Source organism: Dendropsophus ebraccatus, chromosome 12, assembly GCF_027789765.1.
Source record: "Dendropsophus ebraccatus isolate aDenEbr1 chromosome 12, aDenEbr1.pat, whole genome shotgun sequence".
Taxonomy (NCBI): Eukaryota; Metazoa; Chordata; class Amphibia; order Anura; family Hylidae; genus Dendropsophus; species Dendropsophus ebraccatus.
In genome coordinates this window covers 48,569,996-48,592,687 of record NC_091465.1, presented here as the reverse complement: position 1 = coordinate 48,592,687, position 22,692 = coordinate 48,569,996, and the positions used below count along the sequence as shown (strand labels likewise).

The window sequence follows — 22,692 nt, the reverse complement described above, 5'->3', positions numbered from 1 at the left end:
ATGTCCGCTGTAGTCCGATATTCTGCCTGCAGCCTGGTACGCCCACTAAAGCAAGATATGCCCCTTGTGGCCAGATATGCCCCTTATAGTAAGATATAACTCTTGCAGCCAAATATGCTAATTGTAGCCAGGTATGTCCCCCTGCAAACAGGTATGCAGATATGCCCTGATGTAGCAAAATATGCCCCACCCCCTGCAGCCAGATATGCCCTTTGGAGACAGGTATGCTCGCCCTGCAGACCTATGCCCTTTGTGGACAGGTATATCCCCCTGCAGATATATGCCCATTGTCCACTGTAGTCAGGTATATCCCCCCCCTCAAATCGTCATTGATCGCTCGCAAAAAAATCGCAGATCGTTCCATGTGAACAGTCGTTTGCCGATTTAACCAATGTGTGAGATAGGCTTAAGCGATCGCAAAACGAATTTTCCTTACGATATACCGTACCATCTAAACGCTGATCGTTATGAAAAAAAAAAAACACTTTACTACGACATTGTTAATCATACGATCGGGCAAATTATCGTTCCGTGTAAACGTAGCATATTCTGAACGCATCAGTATGTTGTTGGAACATTTTTGTCTTATAAGATATATTACATTTGTTATATCTGCTTGTACTATTAATCTATATAAAGTTCATTGAAACGTTAGCGCTTATGACTTTAGATTAGGGCGACACAGAAACGTATGGTGGCACAATCAAAAATCACCGTGTAGTGCTACCGCGATTGTGTGGCACTTTGACTCCCATAAATCAGTGGGGTTTCATTGTCCCCTGCAGTTTGCTACCTCCATAATCTTGGATGAATTCCTTGTGACTTCGGAGTCCGGTCATTTGTGGGTCACAACAGGACTCCATTCACTTACATGAGTCACTGTGTGGGGATGATTTTAGGTCATTTGACCAGACAGCCCTAGTCCTATATATACTAAAAGGGTGTGGCACTACAACTCCCAGCAGATTTACAGTTTTACAGCAGCTGGAGAGCCACAAGTAGCAGAAAGCAGGCAGCAGGCACACAGCCCAGGCAGAAGCCCCTGCCATGTAGTTACACGGAGTAATATCCCTCAGGTCCCACACAGCCAGCTGCCTCCTTGAAGATGGGAGATACTGCTCCAGTAGGGACAGTGGCTAATTGTACACACACGTACAGCAGCTGAAGTCAGGGCAGGAGCTCTCCGCTGTGTGTGAGACGTGTGATTGGCTGCGGTCCCTGAGCTCTGTGTATGTGTCCTGTAACCGCACCCACCCCGCCGCCCGGAGTGCTGCTCATTCCCGTCTTCTCCTCAGTCTGCACGGTGTCTGCACGGTGTCTGGGCTCAGGACCGGGAGGTAAGAGCTACGGGGCTAACGGGGCTGCTGCTCCCAGCTGTGCACATAGGCACCAGGAAGAGGATGGATAAGACTTGCCTTACTTGTAGCAGTGTCCATGTGTCTGGCCGGTGACCTGTAGGTGCGGCTGCCGGGGAGCCCAGATGTTGTCCGCTGGTGTACACGGCGGCGGGCTAGATCTCATAGGGCTGGATATGGGACTGGGCTGGATATAGGGCCGGGTGTATATATCTGTATAGAAGAAGGCGAAACTTTCTTGTATACTCTTGAACTGTGTTTTGCAGAGAAGTAAAGCACGTGCGGTTTTGTTGCGTTGTTGTTGTCACTGTTCAGCACATGTGGCTGCAGCCTAAGGGCAAGTGTTCAGGCAGAGTTCACACAGAGGTTTCATACATAGAGTTCACCCAGAGATTTCATACATAGAGTTCACCCAGAGATTTCATACATAGAGTTCACCCAGAGATTTCATACATAGAGGCTTCTTACATAGAGGTTTCATACATAGATGTTTCATACATAGAGGCTTCATACACAGAGGCTTCTTACATAGAGGTTTCATACATAGAGGTTTCATACATAGAGGTTTCATACATATAGGGCCACATGTATCATCCGGCGAACGGATGATTTTCGGCGGAAAGTGCCGATTTGCGTCTTTTTTTATTCAAAAATGGCGGATTTGCGAATAAAATATTCGCAAATCGGCTCAGAGTCCGCGCGATTTACCATCCGTTCCGCCAAAATGTAAGCCGAAAACCTACTCCAGTCCTCAGCTGGCGTAGGTTTTCAGCGGTGCGCAACGGCGCGCACGGGATTTATGTAGAGGCAGTCCGCCTCTACATAAATCTCCGTAGCGCCGGAGCTGCGGGGCCATTTTTACGTCCGGCGTAAAAAACGCCGGACTTAATAAATGCCTCCCATAGACTTCATACATAGAGGTCACCTCCCATTTTACAAACTTTCCAATGCACCTTTTTTGTGCTTTATATGCGATTTTATCCCATTGACCTAAATGGAGAAATTGCAACAGAAACTGCATTTGCATAAAAAAACAAAAAACAACTAAATGTTCATATTGAAAACAGTAATTGTGTAAACATACTTTTATGTGACGTCTCATAAAATGTATCAGAGATACTGAGTGAAAACATCAGGGGAGCACTTGGTCTCGGTGTCCGTTTTGGGGAGATTTTGTGAGTACTCTTTAATTTTGTACATTTTAAAAAAGTGGATGGGACTTCGTAGATAGGGCGAGACTTCTGATGAAAGTTGGTCTTTCCTAACCTGCCGCTCTCCAAAGTATGGGCGGGTTCACACTACGGAATTCTCGCGGACAATGTCCGCGGAATTCCGTCAGCTGTCCGCCCGCATATCTGGGCACCTTTCCGCCGGCTCCATAGACACCATTCTATGGGCCGGCGTATTCCGCTATACGCTGAAAGAAGTGTCATGTCACTTCTTTCAGCGGCTCGCAGAATATGCCGGCTCATAGAATGATGTCTATGGAGCCGGCGGAAAAGCGCGTTCCCGTGCAGGCGGACAGCTGACGGAATTCCGCGGACATTGTCCGCGAGAATTCCGTAGTGTGAAACCGCCCTATTGATGGAAGTTATTGTGCAACAGCTGGAGAGCTGCAGGTTGGGAAACCCTGGTGTAAATGATAGTGTAAGCAATGTCTCAGCTATATATATATGTGTATGTATAATATAATAGGCACCAGCTGCCGTTGTCAGCACATTCCCAGTCTGTAGCATAAGACGGTATAAGGTGACTGGTGAAGGATTGTTCCTCTGAGGGTATGTTCACACTGAGGAATCCGGGCGGATTACCCAGCTTGCCCCCGCTCATGGCTGCCTGTATCCCTGCCTGTGCCATAGACTCCATTCTATAGTCAGGCAGATTCCGCCTTCCACCCATTCATTCTTCGTACGGACAGCGGAATCTGCCTGACCATAGAACAGAGCTGTTGAATCTTCGGCGGGTGATCCCATAGTGTGCACATACCCTGACTTCTTTCATGAAGAAATGGCAGGAGTGATAGGAACCATAGTGGGAATCATCTAGCATTAGTAGCATTAAAGGAGAACTCCACCGAGGTGGGGTGATTTTTGGCAGAGTGCTAGGGAGGGGTATGTTACTGTCCAGTTACAGTGACACCACTGGGGTATGCTGGGGGTTGTAGTGGTGCTGGAATGGCTGGAGAGACATACCGATAGACTGCAGATAGACCGTCAGACATGTAGAGTGCATGTTGCTTCCTTACATTTATATACTGTTCCAACCAGATGTGAAGGACCATAATATTACAGGTCCATGAATTGCTGTCAGAACCCCGTCATCTGGATGAGCAGAACAAACATCTGATCAGTCTGTGGTCGAGGCTTTCTCCTCATCAGGATTTGCTATTAGCCCTGTGAATACGATTATGACCATAAGTGGACAAGTAATGTGATCTGTTCCTGGCAGCCGTCCACAGTATGTCCTGTAACGGGAATATTACACAGTACGCCATGTAGAACTAGAATACATGCTATTGTCTCTATACAGAAGCTGCAGAACAGGAGGTAGCGTGTCTTCTGTGATTACCTTAGATTTATAATGTCATAGTATCATGTGATAGATCACTGGACAGAGGGAAGATTGTCCGCAGAGATTCAATTATACTCATTTATTGCTCAGAAATGTTCCCAGCCTGATGGAAACCTTATACAGTGGGGGGTAAGGGGAAGCCTGGCATCAGTACTGAACTGGGGTGGTGTACTGTGCCCACCCTGCAGCTATACAGGACAAGTAGCTGGTGCCCCTGAAAATAAATCAAAGGTCAAAAAGTCCCCTAAAAACTGTACCCAGTACATGCCACATTTTGAAAATAAAAATAAGTCAAGAACTCTTAAAAAAAATAAAAAAATAAAAAATGTGGAAAAAAAAGTGAAAAACAAACAAAAAAATCATCGTAGTGCAGTATGTAATTCTACGTTGAATTTCAATAAATATCTGGCCATCATTTTTACATAGTGTGAACCTAGCCTTGGGGTGTGGCCCCACAGGATGGAAATCAGATTACAGATTTGTGGTGGATATGTTTCTGCTGCTGCTGATGATGATTTAAAAAAAAATCTACAATCAATTGTTGCAGGTCTATAGTAGTTTTTGACTTCGAGGTCCCCAAGGTGTGTTCACACTTAGGGGCATATGTATCTTTCTTTTTGTGACATCATTCTGGTTTATTTTGTGTTTTTGCATAGGGCGTAACATTTTACACTGGCTGCATCATTTTTGAAGTTTTTAGCTAGGAGGAAGCATGTTAGGGGCATGGTATGAGTTGGCTACTTTTTTAGCCAGATTTATCATGTGCATTTTTTTTATTTTGCACAAAAAATATTGTGCAGCACTACTCTAGCCATTCCCTGGTGTTTTGTTTTTTTAGCCATATAAGCATGCAAAATTGTGCAATATTTATTAAGGCTTGTGCTCCTAATGATGATTTTTGCTCATGGACGGGAGATTTTCGCACTGCACATGAAAAGTGTACAAGAGCTAAAATTATTGCACAAATGACACATTCCCCCTTAGGGGGGCCGTATTTCGTATAAACGCATTATTTGCGCAATTTCGGCCGTTGATATGAAATACGTCCGTGTTTTTTACGTATTGTGAACCCTGCCTTATCGTATAAGCTTTGGGTTTTTACAAATTTCGGCTGCGTTCACACTACGTATATTTCAGTCAGTATATGTATATTTCAGTCAGTATATTTCAGTCAGTATTGCAACCAAAACCAGGAGTGGATTAAAAACACAGATCTGTCCACACAATGGTGAAATTGAGTGGATGGCCGCCATATAACAGTAAATAACGGCCATTATTTCAATATAACAGCCGTTGTTCTAAAATAACAGCAAATATTTGCCATTAAAGGACAACTCCGGCGGGACCCCCCAAAAAATAAAAAACACAGACACACACAGACACCATACTCACCATCCCTCCGGTGACGATCGCCACTCCATTCGCCCGCCGTCCGCCTCACCGTCACCTGCCTCCGCCGTCCAGCGATGTCTCTTGCTTCCGGGCCCATGAGAGAGAAAAGGCTGCCAGTGCGCTTGCGCACCGGCAGCCTTTTCATTGGCTGGAGCGCATCACATGGCTTCCAGCAAGCTCAGCCAATCAGGGCTGAGCAAGCTGGAAGCCATGTGATGCGCTCCAGCCAATGAAAAGGCTGCTGGTGCGCATGTGCACCAGAAGCTTTTTCTCTCCCATTCACTCTCAATGAAGACGCCGAGGAGGAAGAAGACCCGGACCGCCCCCAGCTCTGACATCACCCGACACCAGAGAAGAGGACCGTGACGACCGTAATAGGTAATGTATATATTCTTTAACTTCCGGGGTGGGGGGTCGGGGGTCGGAAAGTGGGGGAAGGGGGCCAGACCAGGTATTTAACCACATTACAAAGTTATATAACTTTGTAATGTGTGTTAAATAAGCAAAAAAAAAATTTTGCCGAAGTTGTCCTTTAAATGGCGGCCATCCACTCAATTTCACCATTGTATGAACAGAGCCTTTCTGTGTTTTTAATCCACTCCTGGTTTTGGTTGCAATACTGACTGAAATATACTGACTGAAATATACATATACTGACTGAAATATACGTAGTGTGAACGCAGCCGAAATTTGCAAGGAAGATCTGCAGTATGTAGTTATCTTGTGAATTTTCAATCCAGGGCTACAGGTACCTGACTAGGATAGACTGGGGGGATGCAGCCACTTGTGCATTGCAACGTGACCCCATTGACTTGTATGTGTGATGGAGTCATGCCTGTTTCTTCTTGCATGACAAGGAATACTACCACATGCACAGACAGTGAGCGATGAACAGCAGGGGGGGGAGCAATATGAGGGGCTGATCGCATGATACTTAGATCGTTCAGGCTGCCCATTGAAGTCAGCGGATTTCTGTTGCCTCCACTTCTATTACACAGACCGAGCAGCAGACCGTCGATGACATGATCGTGATATTGTGCATGTTGGCTGATCGTGGTCTTTTAATGTTCATCAAACTATTATTGGCCTGAACGGCCAGTAATCGGCCAGGTGCGGCCGATAATTGTCTGTGTAATAGGGCCTTCAGTCTCTCCCCATATGATGTAATGTGTGATGTGTTACCTAGTTGACTGCCACTCTGTAATCACTCGGTCACACACTTGTTCTACTCGTTGTCTGATGGTGTCTTGGCAGCAGAGTATTTGTAGTGCCCAGAGATTAGTTATGGCTTCCTTACTAGGGCTTCCTTACTAGGACCACAGTGCTTATACATAGTTCTGCTCCCTACTGACAGTCCCTACTGCAGATGTGTCGGGGTGTTCCAGTGCTTGTACAGCACCTTTTCCATACATCATCTTGTGTCTCCTCTGGTGACAGCCATGCTGCTGCATATCTATACTGTGCATCATACCTGGAGCCAGCACCCTGTCAGTTGTATTGTGAAATGATGCGGTTTCCTGTCGGAGGCTGTGATGATGATCTCTAGATAAGATGTCTCCAGGCTAATGTTTTCTTGTACAGTATTTAGCACATTCTTTTTCTGGCCGCCTGGTTTAATGCCATTTATTTGCAGACAGGCTTTGTGACCGTGGCACGGTGGCTTTAGTAAATGGAGTCTGAGAACTGGCAGAATTCGCGAACTTTTAAGGGCTTGGTAGAAATCATTACAGAGGAGATGCATTAGACTCCATGAACACAATGGAGACCCATTGTCGCTGATTCATAGTCAGACGCATTTTGAGTAATACATTAAAATTGACAATGTTGGCACAAAAGATGATGGTGGTAATGATAGGAATGCCACCTCTGCGTCCTTCAGTGTCCAAAGAAGCATTACATCCCACCCTCGCTCCAGAGCTGTCCACTGTCCGGGCACCACATCTACCCCGGAATGTCTCTGCGTCACTCAGCAGCCCCTTAAAGGGAATATTTGGACTAGGATAGCTTTAGGATGGGGGTTTATGCCTTTGTCTTTTATTGAATAGATGCTACTTATACATAACCTTGGGAATCTTCTCACCTGTAACCCCTGGCTCTTTTTTTCCATATTCACCCCATGATGTCTTTTTGACTAAAAGGCACTTTGTAGCTAGATGTTGTCTGGGAGTCAATGGGACTCAATTATCAACATCTTTTGTTGTTTTTTGGATCGTGGCAGTTTTTTTAAGATTGGCTTTGGCTTTTTTCCCCCTTGATTCTAAGGCATTATCTGTATAGGTTGAAAAAAAATGTGTATGGGCATTAGGCGTTTTTGCCTTCATATTTTTTAAGTGGAAAGAAACAAACATGGGTGAAAAAAAGGCTACATAAAAAAAAGCTTTTATTATTGCTATTTTTGGAAAAGGCGTTTTACGGGCAGTTTTTTTCCATTCCAAAAGGCCAAACTAAATCTGTCTGAAGTTGTCTTAAATTCCAGTTTTCATAGGAACCTGAAATGCAAAAGTCTCATGATATGGAAGTGTTGTGACATACAATATACTGTACAGTATATCAGTCATTTGCCGGATCAGATGCTGCCGGGTCATAAGGTTTTGTCAGCAGTCAGCAAAGCCACAAAGTCTGGGTTCACACTGTGTTTTTGCACTCTGTTTAACATATGCATTTTTAAATGGTTGCTTTTAACATACACAAAAACATGGTTAACCACAATTTTGTGTACAATTAGGAAAAAAAGAACGCATGCATTGTGATCCTTTTTTCTAAATAATGTAAGTCAATGGAAAAACAGATCCAAACAGATTTCACACAATTACATCCATTAAACGGACTGCAAAAAACATAGTGTAAACCTAGCCTTAGGGCCTGTTCACACTACGAAATGGGTGCCAAGATTCCGCGCCGAACCCTCCCAGCTCCCCACCACCACCACCACCACCACCACTGCCATTTTCCTGAGCTTTCACTGCCTGCTGAGGTCCTCTTCCCTTCTTCCTGGTCCCTGTGATGTTTGTGTGAGCTGTGATTGGCTGAGCAGGCATTGTGGTTTGCATGAAATGTCACAGGAACCAGGACAGACAGAACTGCTGTGGCGCCTAGATGCTTCCTGCAACCCAAAACATGTACTGAAAATCCCTCCCTGTCTGGAAAACCCCTTTAATGGACCGGATTAGCAGTAATCTACTAGTGACTACTTGAACACATTGTGGTTTTGCATCAGGCTCAGAAATATATGCTGCAGTCTCCTATACAGAAGAATCTTATAGAGTGTCTGATGGAACAGTCCACAATAACTTTGGTTTGCAGGATATATACCAACAAACCACCAACCAACAAACTAAATATATGCTGCAGTATGATGACAGACATACAGAGATACAGGAGATGCCCAGACACTTCTACATATATATTCACCATTTGGGTTTGTTCACACAGTGAGGGTAAAAGGATACATTTCCATCCATACGCGGCAAATCTACAGCAAGGAATCTTGCACATTTAGGCTATGTTAACACAATGTAAAAACAATGGCCGTATTTCAAAACAACAGCTGGTTTGCACAACGGCAGTTGCTATGAAATACGGATGTTGTTTTTACATAGTGTGAATGTAGCCTTAGACTTAACCCATTAAAGTTATTGGACAAAATCCGCAACAAGCATTAATTGACATGTTGTGGTTTTACGCTCCTCTTTTCAGGTTAGCTTCTGTGTGGCGTCTGCAGCCATTTTTTTTTTTTTTTTTTGTGGATGAGATTTGTTGAACCTGGTATTATGTATCAGTATTAAGTAAATCATATCCCCTCCTTACATATTGACTGTATGACTACTATACATGCAAATACCCTCCTGGACAATGAGTCAGAAAGAAAATGGGTGTCAAGGAATTAGGAGAATGACTTCATAGCTTGGGGTCATGAGGATGTGGAATGTCTGTCGTATCACATTCTCTGTCAGACGCTCCATGTCTATCCCGCTGTCTCCGGAGTCTTGCCTCCCACTCCTTCCCAGAAATATGACCACTGCTGGGGTAACCTGGGAATGCCTCCTCCATACTGGGGTCTGCAGTGTAGCTCTTAGCTGCTTGCCTGGATGTGGAGACTGCGGTGGTCTGACACCTCGGCTGACTTTATATGTATAGTTAGTTACCATAACTAATAGCCAATAAAACCTCAGGCTTTAATAAAACTAAAATCTAATAAATTAAAAGAAGAGAAACATGAACATCAAAAGTGGGAAGGGTAAAGCTAAGCCACATTAGATAAACCACAGTATACCTGATAAAAACTACTCTGACCACACATTAGCACTTAAGGCCCTATTCAACGGCCGTATTCAGGCGATATTGGCCGTTACAGCTGATAATTGTCCGGTGAAATAGAAGGCAACAATCAGCCGACATCGTTCATGTCGGCTGATCGTTGCATCGTTTGTCTTTCAAACATGTTGAAAGACAAACGACTCATACAGCAAAGATCTGCTGCCGTCGCTCCGTGGAATAGGAGCGACGACAGCAGACCGCTGCTATGGGCTGCATCGGGCAATCTAGTGATCACCCGGGCACCTCCCCGCGCCCCTCGGACTTACCCGCTCGCGGCTGCCGCATGCTATAGCGGCGGCAGCCAGCGGGGAACGAGGAGCAAACGAGCACTGATAGCGCTCGTTTGCTCCTCTATGTCGGTCCGTGGATTTGGGCCTTAAAGGACAGCTCCCACGAAAAAATTTTTTTGCTTATTTAACACACATTACAAAGTTATATAACTTTGTAGTGTGGTTAAATGCCCGGTCTGGCCCCCTTCCCCCACTTTCGGTTAAAGAAATTATACATTACCTATTACGGTAGTCACCATCCTTTTCTCCCGGGCGCCATCTTGAGACGCCGACGTCTTAGCCGGGGGGGGGGCGGTCCGGGTCTTCTTCCTCCTCGGTGTCTTCATGTAAACGGGAGAGAAAAGGCTGCTGGTGCACATGCGCACCAGCAGCCTTTTCATTGGCTGGAGCGCATCACCCTGATTGGCTGAGCTTGCTGGAAGCCTTTTCTATCCCCTGGACCCGTAAGTGAGAGACATCGCTGGACGGCAGACGGTGGTGACGGGAGAGGCGGACGGTGGGCAAATTGAGTGGCGATCGTCACCGGAGGGATGGTGAGTATGGTGTCTGTGTTTTTTTTTTTTTTTTTTTTTGGGGGGGGGGGTCCCGTGGGAGTTGTCCTTTAATGTATTGTACCCACTACATTACTGGGTAACAGTGGAAACTATGTGATTCTTATGTAAAATTGTGTCTTTTGTTGAGATAAAACCATTTCTGGTCTTTATTATTATTTATATGATGTCTTCAGTGACAAGATAGAAGAGAAAATCCCAAAGGTAACCCTATGCCTCCCCATAAACTAAAACAATGAACACTTACATACTTACCTCCTCAGATCCTCTGCTTTAAAGGGGTCATCCAGAATTAGAAAAAGCTACTTCATAGCAAAAACAGCACCCCTTTGTCCTAAGGTTGTGTGTGGTATTACAATTCAACTGGAATGGAATGAGCTGCAAAATCAAACAGCACAGGAGAGGTGCTGTTTTTTCCCGGGCAGCCTATAGGAGATGGCGGCTGTCTGCTGCCGCCACTCCTATTGCATGGAGCGACGGCAGCAGATTGCTGCTGTGCTCCTCATTTGTCTTTCAACATGTTGAAAGACATTAAAAGACAACAACCAGCCAACATCGTTCATGTGGGCTGTCGCTGCCTTTCATGACACAACACAATTATTGGCCAAATACGGCCGATAATCGCTTCATGTAATAGGTCTTTAGTGATTGGATTTTTCACATAGGACCCAGTAACAAGTAAGGATTGCTCAGGAGGAAGGATAAAGGGGAAGATTTATCAAAGGGCGTAAAATTTAGAATGGTGCAAATTTCCCACAGCATCCAATCACAGCTCAGCTTTCAGGAAAACTGAGCTGTGATTGGTTACTGTGGGCAGTATACACCAGTCTAAATTTTACACCCTTTGATAAATCTTCCCTTAAGTGTCATGTTTTAGGCTACACTTACATTCCTGCTTCCTCTAAAAATGAGACCCTCCATCTGCAACATTAAACTTGTAGATTGGGGTGTGCATGTGTTGAGCTTGGCTGTTTTCTCTTCCTCCTCTGGCAGTAAGACAAGTGGAAAGGAAAGGAAGAATACGTCTAGTCACAAAGTTTGTGATGACTTGCCAAGAAATACGTTATTCCTGGGCTTATTGCAGCTTTTAGCTATGTGGGTCAGAAGCTTGTTCCATTAACTCGCCTGAAATGTACAATAAAGAGCTGTTGATCTATGAGTGTACTACAAGTCCCAGCAGTCTTAGGGTCCTATTACACAGAACAATTTTTAATGATTAACGCTAAACGATTGCAAACAAGATTATTTATTGTTAACCTGAAATCGTTCACCATATTACACAGAACGATGGTCGTTAGATACGATTAGAGATGAGCGAACCGGGTTTGGGTTCGAGTCCATCCGAAGTCGAACGTTCGGCATTTGATTAGCTAGGGCTGCTGAACTTGGATAAAGCTCTAAGGTTCTCTGGAAAACATGGATACAGCCAATGACTATATCCATGTTTTCCACATAGCCTTAGGGCTTTATCCAACTTCAGCAGCCACCGCTAATCAAACGATATAACGATTTTTCTCAAGATAATTGTCCCGTGTAATAGGGCCCTAACAGTGCATCTAACAATGGCCATGAATGCATACCTGCTCTGATCCAGCGCTGGCGCCCAGCACTATTGATGTGCTGTATATTCTCATTAGAGCGCCCAAAAAGAAAACAGTGGAGATTTTCATCAACTTTGATCAAATTTTTATCACCCAAGGGGTAATCCAGGAAGAGAAAAATATGGCTGCTTGCTTCACCTATTTTAGGTTTTGGGCTTTTTCCCACTATTTACTAACAAAGGCCGACCTTTAGTAAACGATCATTGTTTAACGCTAAACAACGGTTGTTGTTGTAAAACGGCGGCCAGAATTAATGATCGTGGACATTAATTACGGCCGTGGTTTTACAACAATGGCTGTGATTTTACAACAACGGCCGTTGTTTGCGCTGATATGCCTTGATATGTTGTTGCCTTGGCGGAGAACATAACAAACAGGCTATTCTTACCTTTTACGCACTTCCCAGTGTCCTCCTCCACATTCCTGGACTTGTCTCGGCAGTGACAGCCCGCTCAGCCAATCACTGGCTTTCCCTGTCCCATCTCAGTCAGTAAGTGGGAACGTTCAGCAGGGGACCCCGAGATGCCGTAGAGGGTTAATGGAGGATTGTGGAAAGATAAGAATAGCCTGTTTGTTATGTTTTCCACCTTGGCAGCAACATATCAGAAGTTTAAAATGGAGGGAGTACCCCTTTAAGTATCACAATGCAGCTCTGTTCCACACATTGGCATGTCAGACTGGTGGCAGGAAGGGCCCCACCTTTGTTTGGCTCTTCTTATAGCTGCAGTAGTAGTGTATAACAGGTTACCTCATACTAGAAAGTGCTACAGGAAATAGCTGTGACTCATTTACCGAAGCCTCTAGTATATGTTCCAATTTTTCTTTACTCAGAATGTTGGGGGAGGCAACAACACACATATTCAGTGTTTGAAGATCACAGTTCACATTTCCACACCGCCAAGATTTATAATACAAAAGTTGCATTTGGCGCATCTTACTTCAGCCTCCTTTGCCTTAAAGGGGTTATCCAGCGCTACAAAAACATGGCCACTTTTCCCCATCTCTTGTTTCCAGTTCAGGTGTGATTTGCAATTAATCTCCATTTACTTCAATGGAACTGAGTTTGAAACCTCACGCAATCTGGAGACTAGCGAGGGGGAAAAGTGGTCATGTTTTTGTAGCGCTGGATAACCCCTTTAAAGTGGTTCATTCTCAATGGGAACTGGAGAAAACAGTGCTCAGCTATCTCTAGAGCCAAGATGTAATAACAGACACACCATAACCTTAGGATGGTGGCTCCTCACTAGAGTGGTATTGGGGGGACTCACTTTGTGGTGTAGTGCTAAGAACACACCTTTGAGTGCAGGTACTCAGTGCAGCCTCTCCACCAGAATCGGGAGCCATTGTAAATAGACCCATGAAAATATTTGACTGCTTTGTTGGATCTCATTTCGCCTATCATCTCTCCCCTCGAGTACATACCATGATCCACACCACTTTCCTTAGCTGTCGCCAGCATTTCCCCCAGAAGATGAACAACGTGGTAGTCTTGTGGTCGCACCACTGCTCCATTTTTTACTTGTTCCAAGATTTTGGGGGAGTCCTAGTGTTTGGACCTCCCTTGATCAGTCATTTATCCCCTATTCTAAAGTATGACAATATGAAGCCCAAAATGAAGCAATAGAAAACGGTTCCTATATGTTCATATGTCACTATTTGGGTCCTGTTCAGATGAGTAGACAGGTCATAGCAAATCTGCCACTTGTGAATATATCCTTATAATATATGTAATACACTGCGGCCCACATGTATCAGTATTCTGTCTGCGTCTGCAACAAATTTGTCCAGTTCTTAATTTTGTTGGATTGAAATAGTTGGTGTTGGTTTGAATGGCCGAATGCAGTCAGAGAGAAATAATGCAGTCAGCAAGAAATGATGACGGCGTATATATCCCTAATAATTTCTGCTATAGTGGCTACTAGAGTAACCTACTAATAGGACCAGTCAATTTTATCTGTGACTAATACTACCCAGAGTGTTCTAGTGCCATATTAATAGTGCCAGTGTTTAGTCTTTTGTTACTATTAGTGTCATTCATAATCCTTTTACTAATAATGCCGTCCACTATCCTTACTGATGGTGCCAGCTCTCTTGTTTTGATTTACAGTTACACTCCTGGCCCTGGCACTTTTTTACCAGCATCTGTATATTATATTGTTATACAGTGGTGCCTTGGATTACGAGCATAATTTGTTCCGGGACTGTGCTTGTAATCCAAATCCACTCTTACACCAAAGCATATTTTCCCATAAGAAATCATAGAAATGCAGACAATTGGTTTTACACCCCAAAAATAATGATTTATTATTCTGAATAACATGAAGAACAGATGAAACAAACATTCAGAAACAGCAGAATATGTGATATTATAAGTTACTGTACAGTATGGAGAGGATGGGAAACACAAGGGCTGACAGACTGCAGCTGATGTAAGCCCCAGCCTGAAGTGGATCTGCTATGATTTGGAAGGTGAGGGAGACTTCCTGGGTCAGAGTACAGAGCTGTAGACCCTGCTATGCAGACCATGCCCCTCCTCCACTCGTGCTCCCACCCAGTAAGGGAGCTCTTAAACCAAAGCAATGCTCTTTAACCAAGTCACAATTTTGAAAAACTGTGAGCTCTTAAACCAAGTTACTCTTAAACCAAGGTAATACTGTATTAGGAAAGATTACCCTCTATGTCTCCGACAGTGAGTCTCAGCGTATCTAAGCAAAGGAAATATTAGTACAAACATCTCATCACAGCAGGATGACGCCCTGTAATATCTCCAGGATCCTTTGTGAATAGCATGTACAATATACAGGGTATACAACCCTCTTAGATGTTAGGGCTGTGGGTATAACTAAAAATAGTGCCTATACTGGAGGAACAACAAGCCATTACTGGACATCCCACACAGGGGATAAGACATGTACCCACACCCTTTAACTAAAATACTTTCCCAGATTCTTTGTGCCCTTTAAGGCCCTATTCCACAGAACGATTATCAGCCGTATTCGTTACGGACGATAATCGTCCCGTGGAATAGGAGGCAACGATCACCCGACATAGTTCATGTCGGCTGATCGTTAAAGTCGTTTTTCTTTCAACGTGTTGAAAGACAAATGACTTATATAACAGCGATCTGCTGCCGCTGCTCCGTGGGGTAGAAGCAGCGGCAGCAGACCACCGCTATATCCTATGGGCTGCCCAGACGATCAGCCCCCCTCCCTGGGTAGACCCCCCCTCCCCCGCAGCTTCCCTCGGCCCACCCCGCACTCACCCGCTTGCTGCTGCCGCATGGAATGGCGGGGAACTAGGAGCAAACGAGCTCACAGCTCACAGCGCTCGTTTGCTCCTCAGAGTTGGGCCGTGTAATAGGGCCTTTAGGCCTTTCTGCAGATCAGGCCATCTTCTGAGGATGGCGTCACTGTATCCCTGCCCCTGAAGTGAATTCTATTTCTTTTCTTGTAAGCTGCTCCTATTGGTTAATGTTCCATTAGGATGGGGGATGGAGGTAGTGGAAGATGCTGATACTAAACAGGACATGTAGCAGCTGTCCTGCTGGATTTGGGTTTGTTGGGAGGTCTGCCCTTGCATTTTGGGGGAGAGGCCCCTGCCCTATGCAAGGGAGAAGGCGCAGATTCTTACCTTCTCCCTGGCGTATGCCAGCCATAACCCCCGCTGGCCTGAAGGGTGCAGTTGGGGGGTGGGGCAGCAAGGTGGGGAGGAGGAATGTCCTCCTCCTGCTCCAGATTTATCATGATTGATGCCTGCTCACTGGCGTAAATCAGGATATAAATCTACGCCTGCTCTTGAGTAAGGGCCCTATTCCACGGGACGATTATCGTTTGCTAATCGTTAACGATAATCGATACAAACAACCGCTATTGCGGAAGACCTGAAATCGTTCACCCATTTACATGGAACGATAATTGTTACTTATGATCGTTCTTGCGGTCGTCTTGTCACTATTGCGGTCGTCACTACTGCGAACGACCGAACAACGTCTTATTCAATGCGAACGAGCAACGATAAAAATAGGTCCAGATCTTATTAAACAATCAACGATTTCTCGTTCGGTCGTTAATCGTAAAGGGTCCATTTACACAGAAAGATTATCTGACAGATTATCTGACAAAGATTTGAAGCCAAAGCCAGGAATGGACTATAAACAAAGATCAGGTCATAAAGGAAAACCTGAGATTTCCCCTAATTTCAAATCCATTCCTGGCTTTGGCTTCAAATCTTTGGCAGATAATGTGTCAGATAATCTTTCTGTGTAAATGGACCCTAACTGCTATTCAACCGAACGATTGTCGTTTAGATTTGAACGACTTAACGATAATCTGAACTATAATCGTCCCGTGGAATAGGGCCCTAAGTGTAAATTTGTGCCGCAATGCCTGGCCATACACCTCTTGTAGTTGTAAAATATACATTGCTCCAAAGAGGTATATGCTGAAGAGTATATAATTATAATCTGGTGGTCAGCCCTGACTAAACGGCAAGATTAGGGACCCATTGCTAAGAAGTGCAGGCACGTAACATTATACCGGCTATCTACTAGAGTGAGTCTAGTTATGGCCAAGCATGTACACTGCAATGCCTTTCCTTTAGGGACAAGGGATCTTATGATTGAACTGTAATGGTGCGTTTACACAAAGAGATTTATCTGACAGATTTTTTAAGCCAAAGCCAGGAATTGATTTGAAAAGAGGAGAAATCTCAGTCTTTCCTTTATGAGCTGTTCTGTTTATAGTCTGTTCCTGGCTTTTGCTTCAAAAATCTGTCTGATAAATCTCTCTGTGTAAACGCACCATTAGGCTTATATATTCTAGTACGAGACCAAACAAAAACTTGAGATGTTGCCCATAGTATCCAGTCAAATACATTAGGCGTGTCTAAAATTAAACAAAGTGTTTAGATTGGTTGCTATGGGTAAAACCTTCTGTCCTTTTTTTTTTTTTTTTTGTATAAGGCCCAATGCTAGAAAGTGGTTGATTAAAAGTGGGTGGTAGCGTCAGCCTCTACACTTAGCACAGAATGGATGCTATCCCCTGGGGTGTAATCACTTCAGGAAGCCAGAAATAATGTAAAAAGCAGATGCTATAGTAGCTACTCATTGCACATTGCACATTGACTTGTTACAGATAATGTTTAATTTTTCCTTTTTTTCCTGTGTTCTTTTTTTTTACTACAAAGAGAAATGTTATGGCATTCCTGATGTGATGTGACCTATTATACATGTAGAGGGTGTTGTGATGAGATACGTGCACATGGAATCCCTCACTAGTGACAGCTAAAAAATGATCACAAGTGGAATTCTGCTTCCTTATAAGGTCTCCCTCCCCGCGGGGCCTGGCACAACGCCATTCCCTTCAATCGCTGTCTCACCACGTAATGCAGGCTGCTGAATGTGTTTACATGTCACTAATGCGCTGGACTTCCTTCCCAAATGGACTTTTGGCAATGTGAACATGCTTTGTATATACTATCATTGGCTAAACATTGTAGCTGGGGCTTAGGTCATTGTATGTTAAGTCTTCTTCCCACTGACCTTTTAAAGTCCTCTCAATGTGTCTGACCTTTAGTGCTTATTTAAGAGCCCTGTTAGACGCCCAATTTTTCCCGTAGTGGCAATTTTGTAGCTTGCTAATAATTAATAGAGCACTCAGTCCGCCTGTGCAGCCACTTCAGGTTGTAGTTGAGGTGTGATGATGGTGCGTGATATGTAAATTCCATGCAACAGCATTGACTAGTGTGTGAATCTTTTTGCTGCTCATAATTTAATTAATTTCAACTATTTTTTATTAATTGTGTGTGTTTTTTTTTTAGGTACATCAACCATGCCAGTCCAAAAGAGGACCGTGGTGGTGGGCAACGTCCACACTTTAAAGTCTCCTGTGGGTTTAGTGCGCATTTTTGCTGCCATCTTTGCCTGCGTCACCTTCAGCTTGGTTGCCCACAGTGGAGCATGGAGCCGCCGAGTTGGAGATATGTGCATGTTTTCCTGGTGCTTCTGCTTTGTGGTTACTGTAATAATCCTGATTGTGGAGTTTGCCGGTGTGCAGACCCGAATGCCAGTGTCCTGGAAGAACTTTCCAATCACCTTCGCAATGTTTGCTGTCCTGATGTGCCTGTCTGCCTCCATCATTTATCCATTGTACTTCCTTGAAGACAAAAGCTATGGTAATAGCAGCAGACGTACCTATGTAATTGTAGCCACTGTGTTTTCATGCCTTACCACTTTGGCCTATATTATCGAAGTGTCCTTAACCAGAGCTCAGCCAGGAGAAGTTACCGGTTACATGGCCACTGTTCCTGGACTTCTGAAAGTCATTGAAAGCTACATTGCCTGTGTTATTTTTGTCTTTATTGCAGATCCACCTCAGTACGAAAAACACGATGCACTGAAATGGTGTTTAGCGGTATACTGTATCTGCTTTATCTTTTCTATTTTGGTGATTATTCTATGTGTCGGGGAGTGCACTAGCTGGTTGCCCTGTGCTTTCGAGAAGTTCCTCAGCGCTTACGCCCTTCTTGCAGTTCTCTTCTATGCGTCTGCTTTGATTATCTGGCCAATCTTTCAGTTTGATTCCAAGCATGGCGGTACCAGTTCAAGGCCTTATGATTGCAAACGTAGTACAGGCCCATATGACTTATGTCCTTACGATAAATGGGTAGCCATTGCTGTTCTGACAGCTGTTAATCTTCTAGTTTATATTGGCGATCTTGTGCATTCTGCAAGACTTATCTTTATCACTGTTTATTAGAAGGTCTGGGTTTCATGAAGCTTGCTGTAATTATTCCAGAAAAGAACAATTTGAGGTGAAAAGTCAGCTACGTCCTTTCATTTTATTACATTATATAACATATATCAATATGAAGGTTTTGCGTCATTATTATTGTTATTTTTTTTTATGAAGGGCCTTTGTGCAAATGTAACCTAATATCCGCCAGACAGGCATACCGATTTCCTATTGTCCACACTGCGTCTTTTCACACAAGTTACGATGCTGTGCACCAGAACCATTTAGTGGCCTTTTCAATGGGTGACAGGTTTTGTGTCTTGTAGACCACTGTTTGTCACAAATCCCCTATAGTTTATTATTTTTTTTTTCTCGTTCTGGTTCAAATAAAGAAAAAAAGTCAAAAATATTTTTATTTTGTCTATGTAATACTGTTGAGAGAGGTTATCCCAGTGTTATACCTTATCCCCTACCTACAAGTGAGTAGTGGTGGGTTTGTGACTGCTGGGACCCCTACTGATCACAACAATGAAGGTTATATAGAATAGAGTACAGCCCTTGGCTATCTGTGGCAGTCTCCTATGGAGTGAATAGAGTGGTGGTCGAGCATGTGCACTGCTGCTCTATTTACTTGGGGTACAAGGGACCTTCTATAATCGGTAGAGGTATAATATGTAACGCCATTAAGCATGCAGAGTGTCCTTGAAAGATAACGATAGCGACAGTCTGCTGGCCATCACTCCGTGTCGGAGAATCGGCCAGACCGCAGCTCTCTCCACCGGCTAGCTCCCCACACCCCTGCAGCACCCCTCTATCCCCCCCCCTCCTTGATGTCAGTGTGTATAATAGCACAGACAGCGTGCAGGGAATGTGGAGCAAGTGAGCTCTGACCTGAAGATCAGTGCTTGATTGCTTTTGAATATTAGGCCGTCTAATATTGGAGAAAGAAAAGTATTCTGTCCTATTAATGTAAAATTTTAAATGAAGGTCTCCCCATGGACTCCATCTGAGTCACTTTAATGTCTGTAACTATATGCACTGGTTTCATGACCTCCCACAGTAAATTTTATAGCAAAACTGATTTTATGTCATTGTGTATTTTCCTATGTATATGAAATGTTCATAGCTTTACCAGAGACATTTTTGGAACATATCATTTATTTTAGTATAGTCTGAACATAAAGATTTTATTTCCAAATTAAAAAAAAAGTTTTCTTATAAATACATGTGTCCATGTTAATACAGATGACGATTTGAAGACTGTTTTTGAATTTTTAAAGAACTTTTAGATACTTATACTTTAACATATAGTTACCTTTTGGTTACTTTTAGATATACAATTCCCAAAGCTTCTAAGAAAAGCTTTGTAGGCATTTAAAAGTTTACATGTAGATTTGGTTTACATACAAGTAAGGCTATGTTCCCACTATGTTAAAATGACGGTCGTCTTTCAGCACGGCCGTCTGTTGATAATGACAGCCACAAATAATGACAGCGAACGTTATTAGCAGCCATGATTATCAATAGACGTCCGTCTTTTGGCGCTAGAATGACGCCTGTCCCGAAGGACGGCCATCATTTTAACGTTGTGGAACATAGTGTGTCACTGTGCTCCGTATTATGGAGTTCAGAGTTCAACCCACACAGAAAGTGTAATTATTTTTCCTGTAACCATTACCAACAGGAAGTTGAGTGTGGCAGGAACCAATACCCACTGTATGAGGTTGCTGGTTTCTGTCTGCAAAGTCAATGACTGGTAGCTCTTTCCCCAAAGCTGATTGTATAATTAGTTTAATGGTCGTAGTAATGGGAAATGGAAAGGGAAATACTTTAATTTATAAGCTGTTAAAAAAAAAGACCTGAATACAATGTGGTTCCTTACAGCATAGCCATAAATGCTCATAAAGCTAGAATTTTTTAGAATTTTCATAAACTGTTTAAATATAACATTTAACTTTAGGACATTTATCATTGTAGCTCAGAGCTGACACAGTATAAATACTCAAAAATTTAGGACCTGTGTATCACGGCATAGAAAAATTCACAATGTAACTGTGACCCACATTATTCTTTTTTTTACATCTTTTGAGGGTTCTGCACCTAAGTGTCTTTGCTACTGCCAGAAAGTTATGGTGCCTATACACCTTTAATAACTGTTAACCGAATGATCATTTAGCTCACAGTTATCTCTCCCGTCCTCCTTATACACATTAGCACATTCATGTGTTCTCTATAGGAAGAAGAGAGTTCCGGTGGCTTATTGCTCTGAGAACAAAGGGGTCAGGTATAAACTTCCATCATGTCTGACCCCACTAACTCCCCAACTATCCCTCAGTGGAGACTTAGAAGGCCCCCCGCTTTATACTGACAGCCAGACCTGCCAACATTAGTCTTTTGTATGCACTCAGATGACTTTGCACTATTAGTCAGCTATTTTTTGAAGCTGTGAAGGCTCTAGTGCTCATAACTTTAGGCACATCATCAATATTTTATCCAGTATTTTTCCTCTATTAATAAGTGATGTAAAGTGCTAATTGTTAACCCTTCATATAACAAACATGATCCTTGAACCGTCACACTTCTCATATCACTATCTGTCCCTTATAGAATACATTTACTTCCAGTCTTTTTCATGTTTAGTAACTATGCATTTTCAAGCAAAAATGTCAATTTATTTGGATATGTGTCCTTTTAACCTGATAGAATCAAGGTTTTGTGCTTTAAGCTTTATTATTATGTAGCAGCAATGTAATGTGCATAAAAACATCCAAAAATATATTTTTGCACTTACTGTATCAATAGCATGTTCTGTGCCTTTTGTATGAATATGTCTGCTTTCTAACCGTATTGTAAACCTACGCTAGTTTTTATATTCAGTTTTTACTCTTTTTATGTTGAACAACTCCTGTGCTTTTTTAAAAAAATTGTAATAAATACGTTGATGTACAATATTTGCAATTGTGTATTTGTTTCCATCACATAGACTGTTCGCCTACTCCCACCAGATAATGATAAAAATTCCCATGGGAATGGAGCCGCAAGTCACGTGTGAGGCTACTGTGTCTATATTCATTGTCTGTGGCCACAGCCAAGTACAGTATTTTATCTCCAGCACTTCCCTAGACAACGACTGTAAATATGCACCTGTAAGTCTGATCACCCCATTACAATGTGCGGTCCCTGTTATCGAAATGTTGAGGGTTGACAGTGATCTGACACTTATCCACTTTTCCTATAAATGTGTCATCTGAAATTACTTATTGTGGGGGCTGCGTCACACTACGTATATTTCAGTCAGTATTGCAACCAAAACCAGGAGAGGATTAAAAACACAGAAAGGATCTGCTCACACAATGTTGAAATTGAGTAGATGGCCGCCATATAACAGTAAATAACGGCCATTATTTCAATATAACAGCCGTTGTTCTAAAATAACAGCAAATATTTGCCATTAAATGGCGGCCATCCACTCAATTTCAACATTGTGTGAACAGATCCTTTCTGTGTTTTTAATCCACTCCTGGTTTTGGTTGCAATATGAGGACCACAATACGGACTGAAATATACATATACTGACTGAAATATACGTAGTGTGAACGCAGCCTTAGGCCCCCTTCACACGTCCGGAAAATCTGTCCGGATTTCCTATCAGGAAATCCGGACGGATTTCCGGACTCATAGGCTAACATTGGACACGGACACCCTTCCGGATTTTTCCGGAAGGGTGTCCGTTCCGGAAAATAGGACCGGATTTTTTAGATCCTGTCCTATTTTCGTCCGGAAATCCGGCACGGACGCCCCCATAGAAGTCTATGGGAGCGCCGGAATCACGGGCATTTTCCTGATGTATATCAGGAAAGTGCCCGTGATTCCGGAATGGTAGA

General features: G+C 43.3%; 1 protein-coding gene across 1 annotated transcript; it reads left to right on the top strand.

Annotated features, from left to right (window-relative positions):
* Positions 1 to 1,216: 1,216 nt before the first annotated feature.
* Positions 1,217 to 21,757, top strand: MYADM (myeloid associated differentiation marker). The gene is made up of 2 exons (XM_069948067.1): positions 1,217 to 1,337; positions 17,895 to 21,757. Exons 1-2 carry the CDS (start codon positions 1,232 to 1,234, stop codon positions 18,830 to 18,832), a joined length of 1,044 nt encoding a protein of 347 aa, XP_069804168.1. The 5' UTR covers positions 1,217 to 1,231; the 3' UTR covers positions 18,833 to 21,757.
* Positions 21,758 to 22,692: the final 935 nt, after the last annotated feature.

What these genes read in the sequence shown, in the direction of transcription:
- MYADM (XM_069948067.1), top strand. Translation starts at nt 1,232, where the DNA reads ATGTGTCCTGTAACCGCACCCACCCCGCCGCCCGGAGTGCTGCTCATT. An exon ending in TCTGGGCTCAGGACCGGGAG is followed by an intron (nt 1,338 to 17,894) that starts GTAAGAGCTACG and finishes TTTTTTTTTTAG; the next exon opens with GTACATCAACCATGCCAGTC.